General features: G+C 38.6%; 1 protein-coding gene across 6 annotated transcripts in view; it reads left to right on the top strand.

The window, feature by feature from the left end:
* The window catches only part of DISC1 (DISC1 scaffold protein), a 167,061-nt gene that overhangs the window by 21,905 nt on the left and 127,924 nt on the right, over positions 1-17,232 (top strand). For all 6 annotated transcript variants that reach the window (XM_079971816.1, XM_079971811.1, XM_079971812.1 and 3 more), the window contains 2 exons: positions 13,800-13,947; positions 16,871-16,991. In XM_079971816.1, coding sequence (XP_079827942.1) covers positions 13,800-13,947; positions 16,871-16,991 — 269 coding nt within the window. The remainder of the gene's footprint in view (positions 1-13,799; positions 13,948-16,870; positions 16,992-17,232) is intronic.

The raw sequence follows: 17,232 nt of genomic DNA, 5'->3' as shown, positions 1-17,232 counted from the left end.
TTCTGCCCCAATTTTCTGCCTCCTAAAGTGGTCTGTTGTTTTTCAAGGTTTGGGGGCTCTGTTATATGTATATATTTGCATGTGACATATAGTTAGCTGCTGAGTGTTAACTCAAAATTACCAAAATTGATATGGGAATAGTCAACTTCTACTAAAAAGAAATGAGATAAAGTGATGGGGAGAAAGACATTATTTCTTCCCTGCTCTGTGCTTAGTCACTAAAGGAGGGCCACTCATGGTCCATATAGTTGGAGGATAGATTACCCTCTCTCTCCACTACCCTTTTCTATGCCTAGCTGTGGGTGAAGTTGGGATTCTAATCAATGTTAACCATGGAAAAAGAATGTGATCAGCATCTAAAATAAATAAATGCAGAGTCCAAGGGTATGATGGTGCTGAGATGCAACCACCCTTGTGTTGCACTTCTTCCAGTGTCTTCACTTGCGCAGTCACCCGTCTGTTCTGTTCATTCACACTGTGTGCTTTGGCATGCACACATTCTTTCATTTTGCGTCAGATCATCAAAATTTCTACTTTCCCCAGAACTAGGCCCATGGCTATTTCTATTCCATCATGGGACCACCATGTTCTAAAAAGGCACCTCTTGTGTTATTTTTGAAAGGCAGATGTTTGTAATGCAGTGGTTTGCACTCAGGAGTGTCTAAAGATCCATGAAAAAATAAGGTTGTTTCTATCTAATGTACATGACTCAAGGGAACTTAAGTGTAAATTCCAGAACTACCTTTGGAGCTTTGCATTACTTGCATTTTTATAAGTGACAAATATGTTATCATTCTGACATTACATATCCATAGATCATCTTGTCAAAATGCACATAAGGACGCAAACCTAAAGCTGCAGAAATAAAAATATTAGTTTTTCCTAACTTTTTACTTCTTGACCTATTTCTTTCTTTTTCCTTTCTGCTGACGCTGTTCTCAGCCAAGTTTCTGGCACTGCTTTTTATTATTTTGTGTCATATGACCAGACTTCTCAAGATCTTTTGTGAAATCCACATTGCTTCTCTCAAGGGAAAGCTTCTGATCTTGAAAGCTGAGAGCAGGAAGAAGAATTAAAATCTTGACCTTCCATTCCCTTTGCTGTCATGTCGGTTTCAGCTCTGTTTGCAGAAATTACTTTGTAGTTTGAGGAATGTAGCAAAGTCACACCTGGTGAAAAGTTAGGTTTTTAAAACTCACTAAAGTATGGAAAGACTACTTGTTACCAGTCTCCTTTGCAAGACACCTGAGCTGATTATTTATAATTCCTCATGTGATGTGAATAATAGGTTGTATGATGGGGCAGGAAGGAAGTGGATTAGGGGTACTTGCAGGCCCCATATGATAAACAGAGTATATTACGGGGAACAGGATGAAATAAATCACCGTCATTATGAAACAAGGTGGGGGAGACTACATTTAGAACAGCCTATTTGATCCTTACTAATTATCTTTGCAAAACATCTAAGACAGGGGTGGCCAACTCCCAAGAGACTGTGATCTACCCCCTTTTGGGGGGTTCAGGTCAAAGTTGTTGAGCTTTTTTGGGGAGGAGGAAGGCCCCGTTTTTGGGGAGTGCAGTGCAAAAAAAGAGCTTTTTTTTAGGGCAGCCAAAGGTGTCCAGTGATCTACCGGTAGATCATGATCTACCTGTTGGACGTGCCTGATCTAAGACATTTTATTGTAGGGCTTCACTACACATGAAAATGTTTCTCACAATGATCCATTGTGGTCCTGTTGTATAATATCTCCCACCCTATGCTTTCTGGGCAGTCACTGAACTAGACTTGGTCTCTTCAGCCCCCTTTCCTTATATAGCTATGAATGGAACGGTGAATCTGCTGGAGGTCTTTTAAGACTAGCATTTTGGGCACAGGATTTCTTCCATACCATGAATTGGTTAGAGAGCATAAGTGGGTGATGAGGAACTGGAAGTATGTAACTTGTTTTATGGAGATGATGTTTCTGTGCTTTTCTCACCTTCTCATGAAAAGCTATTTTATTACTATGTCTGAAATGATTCACAGCTCAGGTTGGCCTAACCTCGTTGTAGCATGATCAGCCATGCCTGATTAAACAAGGTGTAGCTTGGAATGCTGTGGTTGGGTTGACCCTGGGGCTCCAGGAAAACCAGAATTAATTCCACGGAGAGGGCAGAGAGAGGTATGATCTCTCTGCTGGTCCATATGTAGGCTTCCTCCGACTTTGGGCAGTAATTTCACCTCTGACCTTCCAAAGGGCACACCTTTCTGAGAGACCTTTCCCTAAACCAGCCTTGCCTGTTGGACTGTAGCCAAAACTAGTGGAGTGAAATATCTCTATCCCACTGTGTTATCTAGGAAAATATAGGTATTCTAGAGAACCCAGCTCCCTGTGATGAGGGGTCCACCAGTATCTGGCTGGAAGTTGCCTAGCGACTTCCAAGTCACACCAGGTTTATGCCCTCTGTTGCACTGTGTTAGTGAAATCTTGGAGAATAATTATTGCCTGGAAATAGGTATTTATTCCCTATAATGGATATACATCTGATAATCTTTCTCTGTAATATGTGGGTTGCTTTCATTATCTCCTCTCAGTTCCCCAGATAGTCTTTGCGATATTGAATATTGGGCCCTCCTGTAGCTGGATCTCTCTCTAATCCAGATGAACACAAACATTGTTTCCCAAAGGTATCTGGTCATATATCTTAGCATAGTTTTCTTGAGTAATGAAGAGAGATGAATTAAAATTGTTTTTACCTGGCGGACATTGGGGAGAGACCCATTCATTGTTCCCACTTCATTAATAGAATTTACATTTCACAATGAAGGCACCGATTAATCATTAACATTTATTGAAGAGGCTTTCCTGGGATAATACGTTTGGGAAGTAGTTAATACCATTTGCTTAGAGAATCTGTCTCTTAACAACAAAGGAGTAATACATTCTGATGAAATTGTGCTGATATTTCTAATTAGCAGGCAAGAATCTCCTTGGTACTGTATGTTTTGACAAGTTTTTCCCTGGGCATTAAAAGTATTGCTTCATTATTGTGGAATTTGGGTGATATTTCCCTCTGCGCAAGGTTATATTTATTCTGGGAACTATGATATCACACCTAGGGTATTTCTTCTGTAACAGAAAGGCACAAATTTACCTTTATCTTCTTCCTTCTCCTTTCCTTTCTTTAGGTCTCTTGGTGAGTTTTAATTGAGATTTGTGTTCTGGTCAGGAATAACCCATTTGCTATTACTAATGTATTGGTAACAAGATCCTCTGGTAATAAATGATTAATTCATTGCAGCTGATGTAATAGTAGTTCCCCAGGAAATGTACTGGTGGTAACAGCCCCATGCGGCAATAGAGGCCTAATTTGATTTGTTGGCATCTAGGGAATTTTCTATCTTTAAGGCTCTTAGCTCTATATGTGAGTGTGATCTCCATTCTGATATTGGTGGGAGAGTGGAGACATAAGCCCCCGCCCCACCTTCCTTTCGCAGTAAGAATCAGACATGCCACCCTTGTAGCTAGTTAAGGAAAAACAAGATGTGCAGCCACCTGCTTTGTATTTATGCACATTTCTAGTTTGGCCCAGTTGCCTGATCTGTGAAGGGTTAGCTGTGTAGACAGCATTAGGCCTTTGTGCCATATTCAACCCATGAAGGCTTTCCCACCATTCTGTACCACCTGAACTGCTGCCATATGGTGACTCGCCCTTGGGGTAATGTTGTTTCTGCCCTGTCCAAACTCTGGAGCGGCTCACAGGATCTGGAATGACCTCTGGAAATTCATTTCACAGCCACCTTGCTGCCCCCACTTGGTTTTAGCAGAGAAGTGGTGCCCCCCACCCCAACAAACCCTTTTCTCTTTGGTGTGCAGTTCTGCTCTTACAGAAACAAGCTCCTTCACTGGGCAGAAAAACTTCCTTTGCCTAGATCTCAAGCTGTCTTGTGTGTGTGTGTGTGTGGTCTGGTTTCTAGCATAGCTTTCAAAATGGGCACCAAATTCTAAGGAGGGACAAGCTGCTTTTTTAGAAGTGTGTGTGAACTTACTGAAGAAGTGTGCATGCACACGAAAGCTCATACCAATAACAAACTTAGTTCGTCTCTAAGGTGCTGCTGGAAGGATTTTTTAAATATTGAAGTACACACACAGTACTACCGTACTTTAAAACTAATTGTATGAAAATGGATGCAAATTCTCCCTTGCTTTGGTAGCTAATTGAGAGAATTCCAGTGAAAGTGTCAAGTTATCCACTTTTTCCAGATTTCCCCTGCAAATTCTTGTCAATTGCTAGCAGACAAACATATCTGTACCCATCACCCACTCATCAATATCTGACAATGCAAGATGCAAGAAAGGTGGTTTGGGTTTTGTTTGTTTTTTGTTTAATCTCTCCTTGGAGCACAAAGCAAAGGAGCATTCCCAGGAGGGAAAGCTAAACAATAATCCTAAACCACTTTCCTAAGTGAATCTGACACTCAGGTGCAGGGTGTGCCTGTCCTCAAGCTCCTCCCTCCCACATCTGTTGTCCTAGACCTGAGTTGCATCCAGGGAGAGGTTTCTCATTATGGGATTGCTTCTCTGTTACTGTGCTCCAGCAAGGGAAATTGAAAACAAAGAAGCAAAGCTCCTACTGCCTGCACCAGACTTTCAGATACTGTATAGGGAAAGGTCAAACTTGGTTCTTGTTTTGTTTACAGTCAAGCAGCATATGCATTTTGTTAAATAAACGAATTCTGAATATCTTTAATTTCTCTATTTCATCAAATTTATATAGGGCTTAAACTGTTTAAAAAACAACAACCCACAAAGTGGTTTACAAAAAGAAGGAAACAGAGATATCAGTAAAAACAGTTAACAACAAAAATCCAGAAAAGCTTGGTTTCGAGGGTGGGGAAGGTTTAGGAATGAAGGGGAAAGTGGCTGGGAAGAAAGATATTGTGAGGGATTACCCATCCTAATCACGGATATATATTTTTTTATCTTTTAAGTGCTTATTTTTCTTTTTCTAGTGGAAGACCTGATCAATGGTTGTAGCACTAATTGGGGCCCATCGTTGAGTCGGAGGACTAGGTATGGACTGTGTCAGGTCTGAGTGCTGTTTTTGTTGACATATTTAGTGTGAAATTGAGATGGTGAGACCATAGAAAGAAAAACAGTAGCTTAAAGGCAGCCCCCTGGTTTGTTTAAAATAATGAGCTGAACAGCTAATTTAGGATGTAATCCACAGCCTTGCAAGCCTCACTGAAGTGATGGATTGCATCTCTAGTAAACAATCACAAGTTAATTGGATTTTATGGAAAACGTATGTTATCAGGAACTTCAGAAGGGTGAGAATTCCTGCTTCATACTTGCTTCTTTAACCACAATCCTTTCCTAGGACTTTATTAATATTTGGTACGCTTTGCAAAATATGATTTAAACACCAATTAAATGGGATGCCTGGTGCTGGTAATATGAATAATGCATTCATTTGGATTTCAGTTATTTTGTATCTCACTCTCTTGCCTACCACTGACCACAGATTACCATACATGCAATATATTGCCAGTGGTTTTGTGGTGGGAAATTCCTTGCCCTTTACTGACTCGAGGAGATGTTACATTGACATGACCTCAATGAAATACTGAGTAGGAGGCGTTACATCGCCATCAAAGTTGGATTATTTTGATAGTTGGCTTGGCTGATTAGGAAACAGTAATTCTCTCTTTAAAAAATAAGTAAAACTATATATCAGAACAGCTGATTAAGGTGGAAGGTGAAACATTTTGCCACATAAATGAAAACTCCATTTTGTTAATCATAGTAACATATATAATACTGTAGTGATTAACTAACTCCTAAAAGAGATCCAGAGTGTGGTTGTGTGAAAGTGCTGTTTGATGTTTTATTTCTATCTATATTGAATAAACACAGAGCACAGTCACAACTTTCATATTGGAAAGCCTAATTGAATAGGATATTGCACATTATCCTTCTGGATGATGCTAAGAACTCATTATTACTATTATATATGTAGAGAGAGAAGCCTGAAATCTTTTTACCAGACTTTGCTTATTTTGAGTGTAGATATGCTATCATATGCAGATGCCCTGTTGAGTGACTATTAGGGCATATGTATTGTTCTGTTCCTTGTTTTAATTTTAAATGTAACATGTTTTTGTTTTACACATTATTTTATTTATTACACAGTTTATTTATTACCCAATTTTCAGTCTGTATGATGAAACATAATGAAATGGCTCATTTGTATTTACTTGCAATCTCCTCTTGATGGCCACATTACCATACGTACTCTCACAGGTAGGATGGTAGGGGGAAGTCATTTTGCCTGGCATAGCACAGAGGAGAAATGTTTCTGTTGTCCAAGGATGTTGGAATGTTGTTACAGCTCATTATTCATGACAGAACTTGACAGCTCCAAGGTTAAACTTGCTGCCAAGATTTTATTTTATTTTTTAAGTAAAATATCTGTGGGAGGTAGATGGAATGGGTAGCTTGCTTTTTTTTGTACCAACTTGAATGTTTGTATAGGATGTTTGGAGGGCAGAAATGTTTTCGTATTATTTTCTTTTCAGTGTGGGCCCTGGCAATATGCACATGTGAAAGGGGTTCAGTTTAGGCTCTGCACACTGGTTGTATGTTATACTGTTGCACGTTCAAGTCCCACAACATTAATTGAATGCAGTTCAGAAAATCAAAGAGTTCACATACATATACCTTCACTGAATACTCCCAAAGAATATCTTTGTATCAGAGGAATGCTATTTCTTGTTGAGCGATATGGACAATCAGTTTTTAATTTATAAATAGCTGGGATTCAATGTTGCCTCACCAGCTCTAAAGGCTCCTTTGTTCTTGATCTATCTTCCATGGTTGGACATGATTGGACACTACCCTCTGTTTCCCTTCAGATACTTTTTCCTTTGGACTCCAGTGATGCTGCTTGGGCTGCATAAACTAGTATGTGCTGCCAAAATTTCCCACTTTAGTATTTGAGTGGGAACAGTGATTTGTTAGCCACAATCTGCTTGGTATAGTGCTTCCTGGCTGAGTCTTTCACCAGACTGTGTGTGTAGGGGTATATAGGACTTTTGAGATGGTGTGTTCTAAGATAACGCTTTTTTATTACATAGCATATTTTTCCTACCTACCTACCCACCTACAAAACAATTCCCTTGCATCAAATAAAAAAGATGAGTATAAACATAACAAATTTCTTGGGTTCTTCAAATAAGGCATAAATTATTGCTCAATACATGATAGCTGTTTAGTAGGGATAACCTGAGAAATGAGCACCATTGTAGATGAAGACCAGGGATAAGGAACCTCAGGTGGGATGGTCCTTTAAATGGGAGCTGGATTTCAACAATACCTGGAGGACCACAGGTGTCCCATCACTGCTGTACATTCTTGTTGGATATTAGTTATACTTCTGTGGTGAAGTTCTGTTCCACAGATTACATATGAGGGATATATGAGTTTGCTAAGTATTTTGGAAAAATGTGCTTATTTAAATGTTTGCTAGCATGCACTTTAATCAATCCAGCAAAGTTTCAAAAAACCGCTGTTGAAGGAATATATAAAGCCAAAACCATATTTTGCTATGATGGGATCTTGAACATAATGTTTAGGACTAGTTGTGATGGTAATATTTAGCAATTTAGACCATACACATGAAAAATGTTTGATCTGAATGGGTTATCCATATAACTTTCTAATGGATGATCCTATCTGCTAATGTTGTATTCCTGACAAAATATTACACATCTTTGCTTTCTTAGGTAAACATTTACAGGATTATGCTGTTAGGCAAACATCAAATTTACCTTCATAACTGAATGCAGAGCAGACAGCAAGCAAGTTTTCAAGAGTCAAGCTTAAGAAAAAGAATCTACTGGCTTTTGAGGAAAAGACTCTTTTGGCTATAATGCTTTACCCTTGAGAATGGTACCAGGCAACAGCAGTATCTGAAGATGATTTATTATCTTAGTTATGCTTTGGACCACATTGCTTTAGAAAGTTAATTGTTTTGGCTTGCATATGTTATTAACTCTCTTGCAGATTGCTCAAATTCTTCAGTCAGTTTTATGACTTTTGATATTTAAAACACATAGGTTAGCTAACTGCCTCAGATGGTTTAGAATGGAATTCTTACCACTTGTGCCATTGAAAATACCACACAAACAGCTTAGTTTAATAGTTGATGTTGTTTGCTATGCTTTGATTTGGAAATGGTGGGCGTTTCATCCTTACCACTTGTTTAGGCAGGTTATTGACATAGAGTGACTTATAATTTGATTTGGAATGTAATGGCACCTCCACTCATTTTAAAAGTAGGACAAATTGATTCTGTCTTTGTGTAATTTCTTATATTCATCCTAATGTAGAGGTCAACAATTTGTGACTCTGAAGATATTTTTGGATTACAATTCCCATCAGCCCCAGCCAGCATGACCACAGGTTCCCCACTCCTTCTCATAAAATGGAACTGTGCTTACAGATGGAAAAGGTTGTGGCTCTTGAATTAATCTTGCTCTATTTTATAGTAACACAGCATTTTGACTTAAATGGCACAAAAGAAATACCATGAGCATTGATTGCTTAAACCCCACTGAAGTGATTGTGATGCACACAACTGTGCTCTTACACAAAACCACCATTCATTTTTCTATCAACAAATTCTTGTTGTGTTCCTTTAAAAATAGTGTGAACAATTGCCTATATCAATGTTCAAGTTTCTGAATGTCAATAGGTGCTGAGAACATGAACTGCCTTTGAATTCACTGGAAATCTTGTAAGTGCTTACAAAGTATGTTAAAGTGAAATGTATAATTAGGTATGATAGCGGCTGCCTTGGAGTACGTATCTAAATTTGAAAATGTTGCCCCATGGGAAATTTTCTTTATTTGAAAAGGTATTTTCTTTAATTATGTTCTCAAGTAAATTTTGATTATGTAGCCAGAATAAGGAATAATGGCTTTCTTTAGAGGCAATACTGCTGTTTATAACTGCTCCTCTCCTACTACTAAACCTCTAGGGAAATTTTGCAAATGCAATTATATGAGATCCTAAAAATCTGAGAGTTTCTCATGAAAATTCCATTTGCTGTCCTGCCTTGCTAAATTGGAGGAAGGAAGAAAAAGAGGTTTAATCTTGCAGATGCTGGACCTGCATGCATGCTATTCTGCTGCCTAATCAAGCGAACCAATCCACAAGACTGTCAGTGAGGATAGAAAATGGCAGCTTCTAGTTTGACAGCACATTGGTATTGTCATGAATGAGAATCTCTGAACACTTAATTAACTGGCCATAATGATAAACAGATGTCAGAGGAGCAAACCTCCTGCAATAATAATTGTCTAATCGCAGCAGAGTTTGACTGATCGGGAAATTCTATACTTGTCTCCTAGCATTTGTTTTTAGATAAAGGGTTCGTGCTTTTCTGGTATAAGCCTATGTAAAAAGGTATGAGGTTTGGAATAGTTCTATAATTTCATCAAGCACTCTTGAGAGATCTGGAAATATGAACAGGATGCCAACCCCTGTACTTCATGTATTGATTGCACTGCAGTTCATTTTCTGCCCAATATGACTATATTTGTCTCGCTGTCCTCTGTAGTGAAATTACATATTTTACGTAATTAATTATGTAAATTGTGTAATTACATTGCCATTATGCTATTCTACCCCATTCATCTCAGTGCAAAGGAAACACAACGCAAATGGGAATCAACATAATCAATTATGTAACATTTGCAGATTGAAAGGAACAACAGTTGATTGATTTCATTCTGGACATGGGATGAACAAATGAACATTGGTAATTTCCACTCTGTTTCAGTTTTTGTTGGAATTCTCTGATATCCTTATTGCAAAGTAAGTCCTCTTGAGTTCAATGGGGTTTGCTGGCAGTTAAGTGAGTACACTGTACAGATAATTGCAGCTTTAATAACCAAACGATGACTCCTACTAAAACTTTATAGTTTCAGGAATGTTTTGTGAATCTTTTTGTGTTGGCAACCATGCAGCATACTTATAGGCAATTTAAGTATAAGGTTTCTCTAGACTTTTACCACTTCTTTATGTTGAAATCAACAGTGGCACATGCCATGGATTTTGACCATGGCCAGTTCTTACTACTTTATTTGAGTGTCTACATGTAGAAATCAAACAACAGGCTTTCAGACAAAACAGACTTGGATCCATTTCATTTGGTATTGTTTTTAGAAGAAAATACACCTCATACTTGGAATTTTATTGAGTTCAGTACATTAGTTAAAGTAACTGGAACTTAGAGTTTATAGAGGGATTGTCATAAGAGTGCATACAACCCAAACAGCTCTTTTTCTAAGTACTGAAAGCACTTCACATTTATTGGCTCTAATGGCAAATCATATATGGGATAATGGGAAACCTTTGACATCTTATAAAATGTACTTGTTGAAATTTATGTCCAGCCTATATGCAATCCATTCTGTGCAGCCTAGATTTCTGTAATTAACCCTGTGAAAAAGAAATAGGCAAGTTGACTTGGTTCTGAAGAAACATTTGGATGAGACAAAAGGTATTGGATCACTTCTTCCTCAGGTATTGGATCGTTTCCTCATGTAGATTTGTTTTCTGTAGGAGCAACTATTGGGCGGAATGACCTTTACCAGCTGAAGTTGATGATGTAGTGGAAGGGACATTTTTCCACTTGACCTTTACACAGTGTGTCATCTTGTCCTGTAGCACAAAAACATGATGCAATTGACAGATTTGATGGAATGATAACCTGACAGAAGCGTATTGTTTGGAAGGATATGTGTGTTGAAATGTGAACCCTGTAGCTATAGCATGGCAAGCTTTCCATGTACCAGTCATTCCTAGGGGACTGATGGCACAGAAGTGGCTGCTAGATGTTATCACTGTTGGACATCTTATTCCATTTAGTATGTTATCACTGCCTCTGTGTGTGTGTGTCGTTCTCTTTTTAAATTGGACCTCAGTAATTGTTTCCTAGAATATGTTTGACAGTGTCTTATTCTATTCAGAGTATTAATGGGGAGAAGGGGGTGCTGCTTGGAGCAAATTACTTTGATTTTGTGGCAAATTCACAGGCTCCCAGTAGATTTCTAGGTTCAGTTCAAGATGCTAAATGGTCTAGACTAGAATGGACCAGAGAGAGGGGAAGGGGAGTCATGCTGCAGAAAAGCAGCTTCCACGCCACTTCTCTGGACTAAGCTGAAATACAGGAGATAGGTGAACTTTAAAATCAACAAAAAATAAAGTATAGCAGCTATGGCAGTGGGTGGGAAAGGTACCCATAACCCTGTCTGTGGACTGTTTTTCTATTTATTGACAAAAGATACTGGACAAAGGGTAGGGATGGGGCATTGATTTGGAAAATGACCTTTGGGCAAAGGGTTATTGATACCTTTCCCCACCACTGATGCAGTCATTTGCAGGTGCTGAAAGCTGCATTGTAGTTTATAACCAAACTTAGAATCAGAGAATCCATGACAGATCCAACTTCCGCTTAAAAACCCCCAAGGAGGCCCCACTAGAGGTCATGAGTGTTAAAAAGATAAACATGAGAGAGGATTGGATGACTTATGGAGATATTGTAATTAAAGAAGGGGGGAAATGGAAACTGAAGCCATATGAACAAGTTAAAAAATATGTATATGATTGGTTGCACTACTTCCAAACAAATGATATGTTTAAGAAGGATTGTAAAGAGAGGAAATATATTGAAGGAGAGTCTAGATTTCAGAAGGAAATAGTTAATAATGACTATAAGGTATTGTCAAAAATGTACAAAATGTTACTGGAATGGCAAACAAAGGACGAAGAAGTCAAGTCAGTTATGATACACTGGGCCAGGGATTTTGGTTATAATATACAGTTAGCAGACTGGGAGAAGGTGTGGAAGGAAAATATGAAATTCACTGCATGCATGACGATAAAGGAAAATATTATGAAAATGGTATACAGATGGTATATCACTCCCGTAAAATTAGCAAAAATGTATAAGACATGTAACAAATGTTGGAAGTGTAAAGAGAGGGAAGGGACATTCTACCATATGTGGTGGGAGTGTAAGAAAGTAAAAGGCTTCTGGGAAATGATATATAATGAGTTGAAAAGGATGTTTAAATACACGTTTGTGAAGAAACCAGAAGCTTTCTTGTTAGGAATTACAGGAAGAGAAATTAATAGAAGTGATTATAAACTTTTTCAATATGCAGTGACTGCGGCAAGAATTTTAATGGCTCAAAAATGGAAACAAGAAGAATTACCAACATTGGAAGAATGGAGACGGAAATTGATGGACTTTGCGGAACTAGATAAACTGACAGGAAAAATTAGATACCAGAAAGATCACAAGTTCACACAGGACTGGAGAAAGTTTACGATTTATCTGGAAAATATTTGTGATGAACAGACAACGCTAGTTGGATTTAAAGAGGCTTTGTGATGAGAAAGGGTATTGTGGGAGGGATAAGAGTTGTAAAGATTAATTAACTGGCAATACAATTATAAAGGAAATGTGAAATAAATATAAAATTATGAGGTTTGTGGAGGAAGCGGGGGGAAGTCCAAAAGAATTTGGCATTATGGTTGATGTGAATGTGTTATTTAAATCTGTAAAAGAAATTTTTTCTAAAAAATTAATAAAACAAAAAAAACAAAAAAAACCCCCCAAGGAGGGATAGTCCCAAGGAGTCTGTTCCATGGTTGAACAGCTCCTACTGTCAGAAAGTTCTTCCTGATGTATTCCAGGGAGAATGCTTGGGAGAATGCTCATGCTTCTCTCACATCTAATTAGGTGGTCACTTCTGTGATAGCCTTCTCAAAATTGGGGACCCCTCCAGTTTTTGAAAATCTTCACAGAACCTGCCCCCATTTGCTTCAGTTTAGCCCTCATTTAGATGTATTTTCATTTCCCTCAAAGCACCTAGCTGAATTTTCTACTTAAGAGTGAAATAATAGTTCTGATAATGAAAAATGAGTGAAGGTGGTTGGAAATGGTGGAAGAATTGGAGGATCTTTTGTTTCTCAAAGAATAAAAAAATTGTTTTACGTTTGTCTGAAATGAGTATATTCAAATATACTCTGTGGAATTTAAAAGCCTCTATAAAGAAACAAAAGGATGCTAACTTTTTAAAGTGTCAATTACTAACAGAAGATAGGCAGCTTCTTTATAAAATAATATTGTTTTCAAGTATGCCTTTTATCCAAGTTCTCAAAGTTTCATCAATGTTATTTCAACCCAAGACATAAGTTCTTAAGAAATAAGTTTTCGAATAGGGAATATAGAGTTGACTTACCCAAAATGAGATGGCACATAAAGATGGGGTCAAATAGTAGTTGTGTGGGCCCTGATCCATTTTGGGACACTAACAGAGGCAAAGGGTTAAATCCCCACAGTCTTTTTGCTTTAGTCCTGATTCAAATTGCCTCCCCCTCCACCTGTTTTTTGGTGGAGGAAAAAAACAAGCCTATGATTAATGTCACGTCTAATTTTGCTGTAAGCATTTGATGTCAGTACTGCAAGTTTCATAATGTGTGTTACCATTTTCAACAGTGTATGCAATAATGTCAAGGGTTGGTTCTTTACATATATATAGGTTAAGTAGCTTGGCAACCAGTGTGACTCTTTGGCTGCATTTTTAATAATGTCGCTATCATTTAAAATATTTCACATAACCAAAGCTTTCTCTCTATGATATGTCCCTTTTGTTTATCACTATACTGTACCAGACTTTCTTTCGAACAAAATATAGCCCTGAATCATTTAATTATAATGTGTTTTCCTCCTTGTTTTCCCAGCTGATAAATTTAGAAGAAAACTTGAAGAGCTGGAGAAAGAGAAAAGTGCACTAAAATTTCAGCTTCCTTCACAACATCCTTCAATTAGCAGCTTTTTGGAGAGATTTAAAGCACAGGTTCAAGTGGCATTGTATGGGGAAGTTCCTAGGTAAGTTTGCTGGCCCTAGTGGTATAGGATAATGTTTTAAGCTTCCTTAAAATCTGCGCTAAAATTTGTGAACATAGGGTGAAACCCAGCACTCAATTGAAATCAATGGTCCTTTGTCATTTATTTATTTATTTATTGAGTGAGTGAGCGAGTGCATTTATATACCTCCCTTTCTGCCAAGGCACCCATGGCCGACTTAAAAGCACATGCCACTATTTGCTGACTTGCACACTTCTTACCCAAAGAAGTCCAGAGAGCTCATGCAGTGTTAGGATGCTGAGCTGTGAACCAGGAAGCCCTTCATTTGAATATTGTCTCTGCCATAAACTAACTGGGTAGCCTTAAGATAACTAACTCTCAGACTTGGCTCCTCCATCTGCACATTTTGGGATAGTGATACTGCACTGACCTATTGTTGGTTGATAATATGTGTATCTAATGATGATGACTGTTTGGGGGCACAGTCTAACAAGAAGTATTTCTCTGCAAGCCTTACTAAGGGTCTGATATATTTAAGAGTGACTTGCACAGGAGAACATCTCAATGGATTGTAGATCAGCCTTCCCCAAACTCCTGCCCTTCAGATGCTGGCTGGGGCAGACAGGAAGTGTAGCCCATAACATCTGGAGGGTCCCAGATTGGGGAAGGGTGTTGCAGATTATTACTCACCATAGCAGAGGTCCTGACATTTTCTTTTCTTTGCTGAGCCTCTCCCTCAATCTCCCACTTCACAGAAAGAAAACCTCAGATTTGTCTAGATTATTCTTTCCTTGTTCAAGTCTCTTATAATCAGTTCTTTATGATTGTTACTCTCTTTCCACAAGCATTTGTCAAGGTTCATATTTTCAGTGGGAAAGGCGAGTGGTTTTGTACACACTCTTAATGGATTTCCCATGTTGTTCTTTCATGCCCTCTTAGCAGGTCAGGTGTTTCCGAACTAATCAAATCCCATGTGTCTTTCATAAGTGACTTCAGAAGGCATTTGACTGAACTTTGAAACTGTAACTGGGGAATGAATGATTGTTGTGTTATAAGAGAAATTAAAGAACACATAGTTGCAAAGGATGTATCACATGAATTAAAGGATTTATGTGTTCAGCCATGCACAGGCCAGCAGAATCTTCTATTTTTATATGCTAATAAGGAAAAAGAAGCCCCTCCCCCAATAAAAATCCTGTTTGCAAGCCGACCCAAGGGAATGTGCTTGGACACTTTTTAAACTGGGAACTGTGCAGCATAGTTTCTGTAAGGTAGAATCCAGCAACATGCTCACCTTAAAAATCTAATTTCCTATTGGATGATTTTCCTAACAAGAGTAGGAAAATGTTATTTTGAGGTATGCTATCTTCAAGTAGGACCAGTCATCTAAAAGTGCAATCCTGTGCATATCTGCTTGGAAGTCAATCTTTGGTAAATGTGCCTAAGTAAAAGGTAAAGGTAAAGGTACCCCTGCCCGTATGGGCCAGTCGTGTCCGACTCTAGGATTGTGCGCTCATCTCACTTAAGAGGCCGGGAGCCAGCGCTGTTCGAAGACACTTCCGGGTCACGTGGCCAGCATGACGAAGCTGCTCTAGCGAGCCAGCACCAGCGCAGCACACGGAAACGCCGTTTACCTTCCCGCTATAAAGCGGTACCTATTTATCTACTTGCACTTAGGGGTGCTTTCAAACTGCTAGGTGGGCAGGAGCTGGGACCGAAAGACGGGAGCTCACCCCACCGCGGGGATTCGAACCGCCGACCATGCGATCGGCAAGTCCTAGGCACTGAGGTTTTACCCACAGCGCCACCTGCGTCCCAATGTGCCTAAGAGTGCAGCCTAATTTATCATTTCAGAAGGTGGTTTTATTTTACTTTCTAAAATTCAAAGCAAATGAGAGCTTTGGGGAAATCTGGGCACTTCTTGGATGGTAGTGAAAGAATGATTCATTATTGTTTTACATTAAGCACACACATATTAAAAGGCTTGGCACTATTTTTAAAAAGCTGTATACCAGTGATTGTGTTACTTCCCATATATACACCACCTGCTGGTGAGGAAAGTGTTTTTACTCCCTTACAGTAGTATTGGAAATGAGATGGAATTTTAACTAAAATTATGACAATATTTAATTGCAGTTTACTGAATTCTAGAAAAGTGCAATTCAGCATAAAAAGGGATGTGATTCATCTATGCACTTTCCTTGTTTTTGCATGTATCATCCTGGCCACTAAATGCTCAATTTAACAAATTATATAGGGGGGAATTCAAATTTGTACTCTTCCAGTCATTCCATTAGTGCAAGCATTTTATGATCTGCTCTCTCCCACCATGTGCTATTCTTGAGGTTCTCCAGACACTCCAGAGCCAATTGAGGGTGCATGGGGGTAGGGAGGAGAGCAGGGAAATCTTGTTCTTGTAGTGAGACTTCTTATGCTGGTTCCCACAAACCATCAGCACAGCCTCTCAGCATGGGTTTCTGCCATCTTTTAAGGTGGTAGTATTGTTACATTCCAGGCAGATATCAGCACAAATACTGAGGACTGGAGAGCTAATTGATAAAGAAATTTGTCACGGTGGGGATAAAAAATTGCATTTATGCATTTGCCTCTAGCCACTCATTTAAGACACTAATGGATGCATTTTAGGCAAACAACGTTGTATGGTGTACACAGAGAAAAAAGACCCTTAGGGCATCGTATTTTAATTAGTGATCCCACCTTATGGCCTCTGCTAAACTCTCAAGGCCCCACACAACATCAAACCACTAAACTGCTTTAAAATTTAAATAAATTCTCAAGCTTGGCACAACTATGTTTTTAGAGAATGGATCACCGTGACCTGGAAGATAGTGTGTGTTTTTCTGAATGTTTAGGAGATGACTGCCAATTTGCTAATGCAACACATGTCAGCGTTTGTAATGGTTATTTTTGAAATGCTTAATAGAGAAGAAAAACAGCTGTTGCAGAGATGTGAACAGAAGATTTTAAATTTTCCTCACCATGGAAGACTACTAATTTCAGCCACAGAACGAGATCAGCTGCTTGAAGAAAAGGCATTGATACAGGTAAGAAGGACATGATGTCCCAGTATATGCATCAATATTTATATAGGGAAGTATGGTCAAGTACATTTATTGTTGTGCAGTAATTAGAATCTTAGTCCATTTGGCAGTAAAAAAAAAAAAGAATAATTTTGGCCACAGGAGTAGTGCAAACTTCTTGCAAGGTTGGAGGGTATTGAAGATTTAGTTGTTCATGAACATGTTTTTACTTTTCCTAGTATTTTAAAAATATGCTCTTTATACT

This window comes from Podarcis cretensis, assembly GCF_951804945.1.
Source record: "Podarcis cretensis genome assembly, chromosome: 3".
Classification (NCBI taxonomy): Eukaryota; Metazoa; Chordata; class Lepidosauria; order Squamata; family Lacertidae; genus Podarcis; species Podarcis cretensis.
The sequence above is the reverse complement of the archived record's forward strand: the minus strand, read 5'-3'. Positions and strand labels throughout refer to the sequence as shown.